The sequence below is a fragment of the Amyelois transitella genome, chromosome 20, assembly GCF_032362555.1.
Source record: "Amyelois transitella isolate CPQ chromosome 20, ilAmyTran1.1, whole genome shotgun sequence".
Taxonomy (NCBI): domain Eukaryota; kingdom Metazoa; phylum Arthropoda; class Insecta; order Lepidoptera; family Pyralidae; genus Amyelois; species Amyelois transitella.
In genome coordinates this window covers 4764809-4780776 of record NC_083523.1, presented here as the reverse complement: position 1 = coordinate 4780776, position 15968 = coordinate 4764809, and the positions used below count along the sequence as shown (strand labels likewise).

General features: G+C 34.3%; 1 protein-coding gene across 1 annotated transcript in view; it reads left to right on the top strand.

Annotated features, from left to right (window-relative positions):
• LOC106131534 (dopamine receptor 2-like) overlaps nucleotides 1-15740 on the top strand; it is a 36328-nt gene extending 20588 nt beyond the window's left edge. The window contains exons 2-3 of the mRNA XM_013330651.2: nucleotides 14310-14394; nucleotides 15681-15740. Of these exons, the coding sequence (XP_013186105.1) occupies nucleotides 14310-14394; nucleotides 15681-15740 (145 nt within the window). The remainder of the gene's footprint in view (nucleotides 1-14309; nucleotides 14395-15680) is intronic.
• The last annotated feature ends 228 nt before the right edge of the window (nucleotides 15741-15968 follow it).

Here is a 15968-nt window from a genome sequence, read left to right as displayed (position 1 = left end):
CAACATAAAATCCGCTTTTCGAATCATCTTGTGCAATAGTTAAATAACTAAAACACCGTAGCGTTTGGGTAAGAATAATTTCCCGTGAGTATTGCATCTAATAGTGATGACAACTGTGGCTGTCATTACGGGATGCGCGCCCGCCCTCACCCCGTTTTATTATTTCAGTCCACCTCTACTCCGAGGTGTAATTAATAACAGAAGACACTTTCATTTATGTGAGAACAATACTTCATTACGTAACGTTGCATACATACATACATACATAAAATCACGCCTCTTTCCCGGAGGGGTAGGCAGAGACTACCTCTTTCCACTTGCCACGATCTCTGCATACTTCTTTCGCTTCGTCCACATTCATAACTCTCTTCATGCAAGCTCGGCGGTTTCGGGCACTTTTGACCTGACCCTTCACCAGGACGTCCTTAATTTGATCAAGATATGTTCGTCTAGGTCTTCCCACCCCGACCTTTCCCTCCACACTCTCCTTGTATATCTGCTTAGTCAACCTGTTTTCATTCATCCTCTCCACATGACCGAACCATCTCAACATACCCTTTTCTATTCCTGTAACTACATCTTCTTTCACATCACAACATTCCCTTATCACGCTGTTCCTTATCCGGTCACTCAATTTCACACCCAACATACTCCTTAACGCTCTCATTTCCACTGCATTTATTCTGCTTTCGTGCTTCTTTTGCCATACCCAACTTTCACTCCCATACATTAATGTCGGGACCAACACGCCCCTGTGCACAGCCAGTCGAGCCTTTTTGGATAGTTTCTGACTGCTCATAAAGGCATGCAAAGCTCCATTCACCATGTTCCCCGCGTTCACTCTCCTTTCAATATCACTATCGTACTTGCCATCTGATGTAAACTTTGATCCTAGATATACAAACTCTTTCACTTGCTCCACTTTTTCTCCTCCAATCAAAATATTACATGCTGTCATTTCTTTCTCCATTTCAAAAACCAGTGTTTTAGTTTTACTTACGTTCACTTTCATTCCTTTCTCTTTTAAAGCTTCATGCATACAGTTTACCATCTCCTGTAACTCCTCCGCTGATGACGCCAGTATAACCTGATCGTCGGCATAGAGCAGACATTTGACGAGTAACTCATTCATCCTTAATCCACTTTTAGACTCTTTCAAATCTGTCAAACAGCTATCCATAAATAGGTTGAACAGCCACGGTGACGCAACACATCCTTGCCTAACGCCTTTCTCAATCTTAAACCACTCAGTGTGCGCTCCGTTTATCCTGACACAAGCACTCGAATCCTCATATAAGGATTTCAGTGCTCGTATTAAGAGACTGCTCACCCCATGCATAGAAAGTGCTGACCACAATTCATTCCTCTCAACTCTGTCATAGGCCTTTTCCAGATCTACGAATGTGCAATAGACTTTTTGACTCTTGGCCAAAAACTTTTCGGCTATGCACCGCAAGGAAAAGACCTGATCAGTACATCCCATTCCCTTTCGAAATCCCGCTTGAGCATCCCATATTTTGTCATCAGTTTCATTCCTGACTCTATTAATCAATACCTTAGCATACAATTTGCCGACGACGCTAAGCAGGCTTATACCACGATAATTTTTGCAGTCCAGCTGTGACCCTTTTCCTTTGTAAAGTGGCACGATAACAGCCTTACACCAATCTTTTGGTACTCGGCCGCTTCTCCAACACAAATTGAAAAGGCAGTACAACTGACTAGCTACTACGCCTTTTCCTGCTTTAAGCATCTCGACCGACACTCTATCACACCCAGCAGCCTTTCCCGCTTTCATACTCTTAAGTGCTTCCACAATTTCGAACATTTCAATTTCGCCTTCCATCTCATTCTCTTTTTCTTCGCTATAGCAGAAATCTTTCTTATTTCCTTCCTTTTTTTCAAATAAACTTTCAAAATAGTCCTTCCATATCTTTAGTACACATTCTTCTCCTTTCACAACGCTACCATCCTGGCATCTGATCCTAGTCAGCTCTCTGGTTATAGTATTTCCTCGGGCTGACCTTACGGATTTCCAGAATACTTTCAGATTTGACTGAAAGTCTTCTGATAGCCTTTTATCAAAATCCTCTTTATACTCTTCTTTCTTTCTAATCACAGCTTTCTTAACCAAATCTTTCATTTTCTTATATTCCTTACGTGCTTCATTCACATCTTCATCTATAATTGCCTCTTGCATTCTTAAGTTAGCTTTTGCTGCTGTAACGTTGCAAAAATGTGGAAATGTATAATTATTATTTCTTTCACTGCTTTTTAAAAAAAACATTCAAACGGTTTTGCTTTATATGTGTTACAACATTTTAACATTTTAACACTATCTTTACTATTGAATTCAAAACATTAGAAATATACATATTAGTATAAATAGTATCTAACCGAGAAGTCAATAGGTATGAATATTATTATTAGTTGTATTCGTAAATCGGAAATTTCCACCAAATTCATACGTAATAAAAATGAACTATGAACAACATTTCTCAAGAAAGGTTGATATGAGGTTGGCAACCGGTTATAAAATCTTTGCCAAACTTTTGAAATTTGCAAAGTATTACTAATGCATGCTGTCTTGAGCATGTAACTTAACTTCATGGAAAATGTTGGATTTGCAGCTAACAACTGCATTTGCCGGTTATACGCGTATTTGTAATATGAGTCACAATTTGGTTTCTATATTTATAAAGAGGCTACTGCTTAACTAACTGACTTATCAACGTACGGTCCAAACCCATTGGTTTCGAATTTTAAAATATCTCGAGCCTAGAGAGGATTCCAGAAATTGGAAATCACCGGGAAATAGAAATGTTGCGAAATAACGAAATTTTATAATAATTAAACATGATTTCTTTATTTTGCATATGGGATATAGCTTGGTGTTCTTTATGAAATGTTTCTAAGTAACGCTAAATCTCGACCAACATGCGATGCATTCATTATAGGAACAGTTTTTATGACGCACTCTATTATGCATGCAGTCGTTCATGTGAAATGACTATGCACTGTAAGATGATTATCGACTTATAAAACAGAATATGCGAGTTTTTAATAGACTTCACAAAAAAGATTCTTATGTTGGCTTTATTCATGTTAAACACAATATCGGCCAATGACTCCTTTTGTTTAAAAATAGCACTACTAGGGTTCATGGAGAAAGCAAGGGTTCTCTTCAAATCTTATAAGCATGGTTGATTTTGACAGAATTTTAAAGCTGTCTCACATTTGTTTTAAGTACTCTACCCATTAAAATGAATTTACTAGTCTGTAGTTTCGACCGTTATCTTTTTTTTTTTCAATTTAACGGAAGATTGACAATTTGTCAGATCAAATCCCTGTAACCTTCACTATAGATAATGTTGAATATCAGTCAGCAAAGTACAAAGTTCCAAATTCGAAACCGGACATTTACAAATCGAATACTATAATCATACATCCAAAATTTCCTTGTAATTTTTTTAATATAGTCATTTTGCATTTATTTATAAAGGAGCTTGAAACTTTGCAAGCTCACAGCGAGTGTCTCCATCCGCCCACTACTGTTTGCTCCCGTCTGTAAGGCGACGTCGTGGGCGGAAACAAGAACTGAATTATAACTAACCTACATATAGTTTTAATTTACTAATTTATGTTAATATCTTTCTGCTGATAATTTCATATTATGACTATCCATTTGAAAATTTAATTTTATGCGACTGTATGAGGTAAAATATGCAAGGATCGTAGCAAGTGGAAATATGTAGTCGTGATGTTCTCTAGCTTTGCGGACAAGATGTCAATTTATCTCGTACCTACAAGTATGTAGGTTATAAGTGGTAAGTACCTAGTCGTTTACACACATGGCGTCATTTCCAACAATAGCTTAGTCTCCGATTACCCGATGTCGAGCCACGGACGTCGACTAAAAAATAATTACTATGACTGCTATTGTTCTGAAACTATTTTCTATTACGTACTTTATTCATTTTAAGGGGAAACTGTTGAACCGTCGTCTTCCTGTTAGTACTTTCGAGCGGAACCGGGGAGGTTGTATAGAGCCAGTGTTGCCGACATTCAGCAGTTACGAGTAGTCGAAGGTTTAACAGGCTTATTGTTCAGAAAGAATACATGATTGTAGTGTGTGTTTTGGTGTAAATTTTTGAAATTAATATTGCTTCATCTGCCAATGTTCTCGAACTATTTTCTATTAATTTAGAGAGGTTACGGTACGTTACCACCTACGGGTTTTTTTTATTAGTGCCGTGTGGTTCCCGGCACCAATAAAAAAAAAGAAGAATGGGACCATTCCTTCTCTTTCCCATGGATGTCGTAAAAGGCGACTAAGGGGTATGCTTATAAACTTGGTATTCTTTGTTTAGGCGATAGGCTATCTGCCTGTCACTAATTGAATCTATCAATAAGCCAAAAAGCTGAACGTGGACTATCAGCTTTTCAAGACTGTTGGCTCTGTCTACCCCGTCAAGGATATAGACGTGACTATATGTATGTATGTATTTAGAAAGGAAAAAGTGGAATTGGCGCGTGGTTTCCTTGATCAATCGAGTCGAGTAAGTAAACGCTTAAGACGTAAATGCGATGTCAATAATACTAATACATAAAAAATTGGTGTTTACTGGCTCGACTCATTTGATGAAGTAAAATTCACACTAACCCCGCCAAGAAAATGTCACCTTCCCGGCAAAGTAAGTTCCTTGAGATTTCAACCGTCTTAAAGTTTAGTAAGTCTACCTATTGTACGTTAGTTTAGGTGCAATAAAGTTTATTATGGGTAAATAAATAATATTCAAATCAGAATTATCTTCTCAGGGCTCTAAAGATTTGCTTCAAGGCGAGAATTTATGAAAATTTGCGCAAACAACGTAAACAAGACTATGTGGACCTTTTCGCGGCCTTGATTTTTTTGCTCAGATGACGAACGCCAAATGCCAAGCCGCTTGTGGGGTTTGATTTTTGTTTTAGTATGTCCTCATTATCTGGTGGTATATTTATCGGACTGAAATAACCAACTGAAAAAAACTAGAAGACCCCGCAAACATATTAAGAAAGGGAACAAATAAAAACATATATATTTATAAAGATTATTTAAAAAATATAAAAAAATACGATTTATTTTATACTTATTGGCGTATACCCTGAGTCTCCAGTTCTATCTCTGATTTTGTAGAAAATTATCAAAAATTCAAAAATTTTCAAAATTCAAAATTTTTTATTCATTATTATAGGATATTATTATATCGCTTAATAATTGTCGTATGGTTTAACAACTTGGTTGACGTCAAATATATTACTTAAAAACTAAGTTTACTGCCGCTTCCAAGGCGTCAGTGCAGAAGAAGCGGTAACAAACTGCACTGCAGCATTTTCTTCAACAACGATTATCAAATTCTATATAGTAAAAGATTATTTACCCACATAGGTACCTAAAAAAATAAATAAAAGAAACACATGCTTAAGTTGAACTTTATTACCAGAAATAATGGAACGCGGTTAACGACGTGAAAAATAATCCGGCCATTTATGTTAGTATGTGTAATAAAATGCACATTATGAATTTACATACATTTACATACTACATTTTTATACTTTTTTAATAAATAATTCGTATACATTAGCAGGAATTTTTATTCCAGTGTATGAAAAGATATAAAATGAGACAAAGTAACAAGTGAGGTAGGTTTATTTGGAAAGAATTTGATTCTCAAGATTACCCCTCAGGGCCGTGGTCTTTTTGCCTTTTTAACTAACGTGGTTAAAACGTATTCAGCCATAATAATTTTATTAATTTTTTTGTTGTATTTTATATCATTATTTTTCTTTCTTTATTGCAACAATTACAATTTGTAAAAAACAATAGGCGGCTTATATCATTATCTTACAGTCTACCATTGGGTAAAGCAGAGAACCTAAGTTTGGGTGATAATGGTTTTGGGTAAATAATGTATAATAAACATATTACATTTATTTGCTACCGATGACTATATACACTATATTTATATGTTATCGAAATCATGTCCAACTTTCAACATTTGTCAAACCTATAATCGCGCTGCGTTCTGTTCATTACGAGTACAGACTTTATGTTAGTGAAAATTGTAAAAAACTTTTAAATGACTATGTTAGTTAAACTGCAACGTCTGAATGAAAGGTATTTTTAGAAATGTCGAATGTGATCTAAGTTTTTACTGAAATGATGAGGATAATGAAATGAGCTGAAATGCTATGACCTTAAAATCTGTCCTGGTCCCAAAACAAAATTGCACATGCAAATACAAGAGACAAATTATATTTACTTAAGGAGCATAACTGACGCTTTAATTAACATAATTCGTCACAATAAATTTTCATTATACTCTCCGAGGAAGTGTAAATAAAGCTATAAATCAAGGAATAGTTTCCAAGTTTGGTTGCAGAGACGTATCATACTCGTAAAAGCCGGGATGTCCCGCGCATGCAAACTGCCAATTTGTTTCGCCATTAATTAAATCGCCTGCTAAATTGAAGCCAGCACGAATGAGTAACTGCTACTGGTGATTAATGACCGCTTTTTCAATGTTTGTTTTATTTTCTCGCTGTTTTTTGCGAATTTAGAAGAAATTTAAAAAATTTCGTCCAGTTTTTAGAAATCTAAAACCAGTGATTGAAAACAAAAGGAATTTGTAAACATGTTGAGTCTGCGTTGACGATCGGCGCCCTTTGCCTAAAAGTCGTTAAACGAAGGCACAGTACAATCTTTGAAATTATAATTGTAAATCGTATATACTCGTAAAAGTATTGACATAGTACAATCACACCTCATTCCCGGGAGAAAAAAAAGCCTAGGCAACTTTTCACTTACCAGGAACCCTACTGTCTTCTCTCGCGTCACCCATATTCTTAATCAATAAATTCTCTCTACTCATTTCATCGGTTTAAGGTACTTTTTATCTAACTATTCTCCAGGACGACCCTGATATGACCATGTATTAACGTTTTCACAAAATTCGCTTCTGTATAATTAGATCAATTACTTTATTTTTATATTAAGCTGATATGAATATTATATTTACTATAATTCAACGGTAACAAACTGCACTGCAGCATTTTCTTCAACAACGATTATCAAATTCTATATAGTAAAAGATTATTTACCCACATAGGTACCTAAAAAAATAAATAAAAGAAACACATGCTTAAGTTGAACTTTATTACCAGAAATAATGGAACGCGGTTAACGACGTGAAAAATAATCCGGCCATTTATGTTAGTATGTGTAATAAAATGCACATTATGAATTTACATACATTTACATACTACATTTTTATACTTTTTTAATAAATAATTCGTATACATTAGCAGGAATTTTTATTCCAGTGTATGAAAAGATATAAAATGAGACAAAGTAACAAGTGAGGTAGGTTTATTTGGAAAGAATTTGATTCTCAAGATTACCCCTCAGGGCCGTGGTCTTTTTGCCTTTTTAACTAACGTGGTTAAAACGTATTCAGCCATAATAATTTTATTAATTTTTTTGTTGTATTTTATATCATTATTTTTCTTTCTTTATTGCAACAATTACAATTTGTAAAAAACAATAGGCGGCTTATATCATTATCTTACAGTCTACCATTGGGTAAAGCAGAGAACCTAAGTTTGGGTGATAATGGTTTTGGGTAAATAATGTATAATAAACATATTACATTTATTTGCTACCGATGACTATATACACTATATTTATATGTTATCGAAATCATGTCCAACTTTCAACATTTGTCAAACCTATAATCGCGCTGCGTTCTGTTCATTACGAGTACAGACTTTATGTTAGTGAAAATTGTAAAAAACTTTTAAATGACTATGTTAGTTAAACTGCAACGTCTGAATGAAAGGTATTTTTAGAAATGTCGAATGTGATCTAAGTTTTTACTGAAATGATGAGGATAATGAAATGAGCTGAAATGCTATGACCTTAAAATCTGTCCTGGTCCCAAAACAAAATTGCACATGCAAATACAAGAGACAAATTATATTTACTTAAGGAGCATAACTGACGCTTTAATTAACATAATTCGTCACAATAAATTTTCATTATACTCTCCGAGGAAGTGTAAATAAAGCTATAAATCAAGGAATAGTTTCCAAGTTTGGTTGCAGAGACGTATCATACTCGTAAAAGCCGGGATGTCCCGCGCATGCAAACTGCCAATTTGTTTCGCCATTAATTAAATCGCCTGCTAAATTGAAGCCAGCACGAATGAGTAACTGCTACTGGTGATTAATGACCGCTTTTTCAATGTTTGTTTTATTTTCTCGCTGTTTTTTGCGAATTTAGAAGAAATTTAAAAAATTTCGTCCAGTTTTTAGAAATCTAAAACCAGTGATTGAAAACAAAAGGAATTTGTAAACATGTTGAGTCTGCGTTGACGATCGGCGCCCTTTGCCTAAAAGTCGTTAAACGAAGGCACAGTACAATCTTTGAAATTATAATTGTAAATCGTATATACTCGTAAAAGTATTGACATAGTACAATCACACCTCATTCCCGGGAGAAAAAAAAGCCTAGGCAACTTTTCACTTACCAGGAACCCTACTGTCTTCTCTCGCGTCACCCATATTCTTAATCAATAAATTCTCTCTACTCATTTCATCGGTTTAAGGTACTTTTTATCTAACTATTCTCCAGGACGACCCTGATATGACCATGTATTAACGTTTTCACAAAATTCGCTTCTGTATAATTAGATCAATTACTTTATTTTTATATTAAGCTGATATGAATATTATATTTACTATAATTCAATGAATCATAGTATAAATGCGTTGATTAATGGATCAACTAAGTTCGTTGTTTGCTGTATTAATTAAATTGCAATGCTAATATGAGTTTAGCACGAATACAAAATTACTACGACCGAGATTGATGTTAATTTATTCGTTATGTATTTTAATGTACATTATTATTTATTTATTTTGACAAAACAAGTTAATCCTAGGTATTCGCAAGATTTCGTGCTAAAGTAGCTTACTTCTGTTATAAATAACTGTACTTTACATAGTTAAATAAATACATCTAACCAATTTGAAATCAAATCAAATCAAATAAAAATTTAAATATCCAAAAAAAAGTGATCAGTGTCACAATTCAGCGCACTATTGGCACTCTCCCCAAACAGATTGCGTTATAACATTATTACTAGAGAGTACGCCTATCAGCCCCCAACGTCACCGGCCACCATTACCCTTGAACCATTGGACGCGTTCCAGCGTAGCTCCAAAGTTTTCGCGTTCTCGGATAAGCCAATATCTGCGCAATAACTGTTAGTTTTGAAACTTGTTCGCTGTTTGCGGTGATATTACTCAGACGATATCTACGAACTAATAATGCTTTGACAAAGATATATGAAGAAAAATTAGAGAGCTCTGTCAGTAAACGAGTTGTCCCATAAATATGTTTGTTTGGCGTCTTACGCTGTTTGTCAAAAATATTGTAAACATTTGGTATTGAAATAAGTATATATCTACGGCTAGACTTGTTCCCCATTAGAGCAGGCAGTCACTAGATATGCTTAGATTCCTGCATGCTTTTTCTCATACAAAAAAAAATATTCTATCCATGTCCTAAACTACAAGTTTAGTTGCACTAAGTATCATCAAAATATGTAATAAAATTAAATAAACTGCGAAGAGCCAAAATCAAACTTATTTTCGTATTTTTTATATTAGTTGGGATTTACCCAATTTTCCTTCTTGTGAATATTTAATGCAATAGATGATTTACATACATACATATGGTCACGTCTATATCCCTTATGGGGTAGACAGAGCTAACAGTCTTGAAAAGGCTGATAGCCTATCGCCTAAAAAAGAACCCCAAGTTTGTAAGCCTATCCCTTAGTCGCCTTTTACGACATCCATGGGAAAGAGATGGAGTGGTCCTATTCTTTTTTGTACTGATGCCGGGAACCACTCGGCACCTACAATATTCACAAAAACACATGGTTAAGCTAAATTCATGTCTGCCTTACACTATTTATTACTACATAAACTAATATAGTACTTACTAAAATGTAAACAAAGTACATGATAATATAATCAGAACTTGGATGATGTTATCCTTCAAGATGGAAATTTTCCAATTTAAAAGGATCAAGTAATCTATGATTTTCCCGACTAAAACAGTAACGACAAAACATTTTTCTTTTCATTTTTGTGCTCTCCTTAAATGAGATTAGGGGAAAAAATATTTACAAAATTTAAATACAAAATTTTGCTGAGCGCCTTATGCTTCGCGCCAAAATTTTCCCTTATTCTCTGTAAACATTTGCTCGTTAAAAGTAAACCCTAATGAATTCATGAAAACACAGCAAATAATCAACTAATTTTTTTTTAAATTTGTATGTTCATAAAATAGAAATTAAAAAATATAAACATAAGAGTTTTTGTAAAGTAATAGTTTATTCAAGTTTATTTTTAAATATTCAAGTATAAAAAAAAAACAAATAGAGTGAATCATTTTTATAAAATTTTCTGCATATTATACTTATATGACTAGATGTAATTTTTTACATACATACATACAATCAGTTTTATATCCCTTGCAGAGTAGGCAGAGCCAACAGTCTTGAAAATACTGATATGCCACGTTCAGCTTTTTGGCTTAACGATAGAATTAAGATTAAAAAAAGTGACTGGTTAGCCCATCGCCTTAAAGAATTCCTTGTTTATAAGCCTATCCCTTAGTCCCCTTTTGCGACGTCCATGGGAACGAGATGGAGTGGTCTTATTCTCTTTTTTATTGGTGCCGGGAGCCACACGGCGCGTCTTACAGGTTAACCAGTGAAAATAAAATGAAAACAACCTGTAATTATGCCGAATTTCAATTCCAACATCCTGCTAAAATTTGATTCTTCGAGCCTTGTTACTTCTGCCCATCCCGTAAAGGGTAAAGATGTTAATATGCGTGGATTCAAATAATGTTTAAATATATAAAGCGCACTTTCAAAGCAGAAAGATTAAATATTGCTCATTAGGTTTCATTCTGTAGTGACTGGACTGGCAAATCTCAACTCTAAATAATAAAAGTTGTAAGGAGCTTTAAAGCGGCACCCACAAAAGGGAAACCTCAACAATTGAAATTTCATTACACGTTGCTCAGGTTTCCCTTTGTGCTATCAAATTAAGGGCCAGATCTGGCCTCGTGCTCTCATTTAAAAATATAACCCTCAAAAGAAACCCGCGTGTATCGTACGTAACAAAAGGAGATTAAAACTATTTATTTTATGTAAATAGAAATCTAATAAAAATGTTGAGGTATCTTATTTGATATTGATCAAATTAGAAACATCTGTTCACTAGCAAAAGGCTTAAGTTATGAAGACCTCCGTTTAAATAATAAAAAAAATACAAAGAGAATTAATCATAAAATTCTCCAACACTTCTAAAAGACAAAAGCCCTTGCTCCCATAATGTAAAGTAATTCTCAGCTCATGTTTACGTAAGGAAGTAACCACCTTTTATAGGCGGGGATAAAAAGAAGAATTATAGTGGTTTATACTTTTAAACGTGGTGTTTTTCTACAGGTAGGTAATTGTTATATTACTTGTTCATTGCTTATTTTTCTAAGAGGTTTTAGAGTTGCGTACATTTATTACCTAGCTTCCGGCTCCACCCGTAGAAATGGTGTCTTATGAGCTTCTCCGTACAACACGTTATATATAAAAAAAAATATATAAAATTTCATGAAGAAGGTTCAGTGATTTGAAATATGAACAAACAAACACATTTATAATACTTATTTTACGCCGCGAATTTAGACCTCGCGAAATGCTTGCAAAACATGACGAAACCGTGACGGTTTCGCAAGCATTACGATGAAGAACTTATGTTAAACTACTTATTTAGAAGAAACATAATAATATTTCTGTTAACAGGTTGTTTTATTTTTTATGTAAATATCTTAACGTTATTGCAAATGAAATACCTTATCCTCATTTGGAGGTATTAGAGTATATTTATTATAACTAATAAAACATAAAATAAATCATAAAAAAAGGCGCAAACCACACATTATTCATTCAGAAAACGTGTCTGTGACTTTAATCTGTTTTGCACACTTTTCCCCTATGTTTCTCCCCTGCATCCGAATAGTTCGAAAGATTTATTACCACATGCTCTTAGAACTATGCAGATAAATAAAACCAAATAAAAGCCCATTATTTTTACAGGCGGCATATGGTTTTCATCCTAGTGGAGGCAACTAAAGGACAAATTAGAATTTCCATTAAGCTTTTTAAAAGGAATCTGTCCACTGTTTAACGATTTTCATGAATGTATTGCACATTAGTTATGTTACATTGATGATTTTGCATAAAAAATTCCAATATGTACAGTTTAATCCGTATAATTTTATACGAACGTGTGTGACCTTTTCAGGCAAGTGCGTTTACCGTACTTTTAATTTAATACCAACTTGCTCCATTCAAGTCTATCATTGGCTTTCTTTAGTCTGTTTTATGGGTTTCGTCCATTATGGTGTCTGACTGTCATTCGTAAAAGTTCTTTCCTGTTTTCTGTTGGCCGAAGCGGATACTTTCCACGTTACCCAAGAAAACCACATGTGCCTTATTTTTTTATTTTGCGAAATATCCCCTCCAGTAGCTTATTATTACCTTACCTTATTACTAAATAGCGTAAAAAATTCTACAAAATTAGTAAATAAAATAAAAATAATAAAAATTTCGTAAAAACTAACAGGCCAAGTATAGCATTGAAATCACACGACTTAATAATTAATTTATTATTTAATTATAATTGTTATAATATGGTTTGGTAATATACGTACCTACTTATTTACTTAGATACGTATAATATTGCTCGTATTGTTACATAAGTATTAGATTATAGCTCTGTCACAGAAATATGCAAATAAGATTTATCTCTCATCTACCTTACATAAACAAACATAATTAAAATCTCCCGAGAATAAGAATTTATCGAGGATATCCGGGACCTTCTTTAAGATCGTCATCTTTGTTTTCATTTAATTATGCCAATTAGAAACGTCCCGAACAACAGCCTTTTAATTCAATGAGCTTGTATTGTTCTTGCTGGAAGTATATAATTACTTATCACTTAGAACATTTGTTACAGTAATTTAAGCCTCAATAGAATCTCTTAACCTAATGAAAATACAGATCATGTAAAAATATGCTGCTCTTTCATTTTCTTTTATTTTGAACAAGAAGTTTCATAAATAAATATATAATAGGGTATATACATACAAACCTAGACAGGAGAGTCAAGTTTATCTGCAGATTACCTTTAAGCTATATATAAACTTTAGCTATTTTAAGTGCAAGTTTTCACAAGAGTATGAAGAAAAAATTAAGAACTTTCTCTCTAATTCATAAAGTTATATACATAAAACCACTCCTCTTTCCCAGATGGGTACTCAGGCAGAGACTACAGCTACCACTTGCCACGATCCCTGCATACTTCTTTCCAGTACAGACTATTCCTTTTCAATAATTTCAAACCGTACTTATAATAGCCGATCATAGACAAATCCACTTCAGGTAGCTATTAATTCTGATTTTTGTTTAGCCAAATATCTCCGATCATACTTACTTGATTCAGAAAATAGGGTTCCTATTGGATTCGACTACAGTCAAGGAATTACAGTTACAATGAAGCAATGTGTATGCATGATCAGAAACGCTGTTGCTGAACAACAACTTTGTTCAATTTTAGAACTTACTACATCGACATAAGGACCTTACATGTTCGTTATCTTTTGTAATAGAAGTAAATAGATTTTCAAGTCACTCAACATCCAATTCGCCAAGAGCTGTATCTCGAATCGCTTTAATTACATCGAAACAGAGCTCATGAAATCCTTCACTTAATCTGCGAGATATAATTATTTTAGAGTATTGAGGGTCGTTCATAAATAAAGATTAACTTTATTAATGCGTGACCTTTTACTGACCGTGTGAACGTCTGATATTCAACTAATGTACGTAAATGTGATATAACACTGTGACATAAGTCGTAAAGAAACCTTCTTTGAAAGCATTATGTACATCCCTAAATAACATATTTTCTGAAAAAAATTGTACAAAAGAAAAGACCCCATGTATCAATTAAGATGTCTTCATTGCATACATTTTCTTGAGCCCATCTAGTGAAAAGATGTAGTCTCTGCTTACCCTGACGCGTTATTTAATATATATATTTTCTATTTACACTGACATCAAAATAAGTTAATAAAAATTATACTTGGATTCGAAAATAGTTACATTATTGCTATTGTTCTGTTCCAGAGCGTTTTTGCGAATCCTCTGCGCGTGCTGTCCCAGAAAACTTCGACGGAAATACCAACCGCAGCTTCGCTTCAAACAATCTCAGGTACAATAATAATTATTGCCGCAGTTAAATCAATACAGCATCACCGACAGAGTTCTGATTTGAGTTGAAAATTCTGTTCGCTTTTTACTTAGACTCTCATGAATTCTTTTACAGTTCCGCTCGACCCGACGTTATTACTCATCCAGTGAGCTGATGGGCATACAACAAATCAGACAAAATTCCTGCGAACAAACTTACATATAGCGAATCAACATCAGTTCGATAAACCATTTCGGTTCTCTTTCCATACTTCCAAGTGCCTTCTGCAACACAACTTATCTTCCAAGAGTTTAGTTTGCGTGGATTGATGAGCTCTCTAGTATACGTTTATTGGAAAACATTACCTCAAATTCGTGTGTTTGGGTTAACCGAGATAAAAATTGAGGTACGTGAGGAATTGTATACGTCACATGTTGCACTATCACGGAGTGTAACCCTTATCCTCATCATTTTCTGTGTCCAATATCTGTATCTGTTTGGTGTTTGAATTTCAAAAAGCATTCTCGGTGTACTCGTATATCCTATAAAAGTGATTCACTTCAGAATTCCTTACCATCAAACTATTCACCCTATCCACTTCACACCAGGCATGGACCCTTCACAATGACGACCTCACTGACATCTACACTTCAAATTTAATGTGTTTTCACCAATTATTGTTTGTGTTTTATTTTATTTCGGTATTTTGCTGTTTACATTTTTTGTAATGTTATTACATTTTGTGCATGTAGTTATGATGAAAATTAATTCTTAACGAGAAAAAAGATTTAATGAAAATGCACGTAAATATATACCTTCAGGATATATATGAATTAGCAACTATAACTATTCTTCTCTCGAAATTGTGTGCTCTGTAAATGAACATTCCTTTGTGTAATCGTTTTAATGTACATAATAATTGTGCTTAACAATTAATCTTCCAATGTATGTGCCTGTGTTCAGTGTTTGTCTAAATGAAATACCTTTCTTAATATTTGATGGCACGGCAATAATTGACATGTCGTGAAACACTGGTGTATATGGTACTTCGTTTGTTTGAAAAGTAGGTAAACGAAGTACCTACCTACAAAAATATTTTCATGCAGCGAACTAACGAACTTTAATCCTAGAAATAATTGATATTTAGGTAAATTGTGTATTATGGCTAACTATTGAACTCAAAGCAATTTAAAAAAATCGAAAAGTTCGTGTTCGCAAATCTACCCTAAACTAATTTTTTATGTGACCTTCGGTGAAAAAAATAATTCTATAAAAATTTGTTTCAAAATTTGTATCCAATGTTTCAGTACCCTGTTTCCACCATGATGTACTCCTCAGTGTCACAACATGAGATGTGTCGTTTGTGACATCAGGCGCGCGCGGGCCCATGTCGAGCACCGCGCGCGCGCTGCTCCTGATGCAGGGAACGTCGCTCGATGCGCAGGCGCAACGGCGACAACTACCGCATGAGGAACCTCGAGCATACATCCTTCGAAGAACCCATACAATGTGTAGACAGACATCTTTGCCCCGACAACGTTCCGTGTTGCCAAGACTCGGAATCTGTGAGTGAAGTGAGCCTCGAAAGTGAAAGC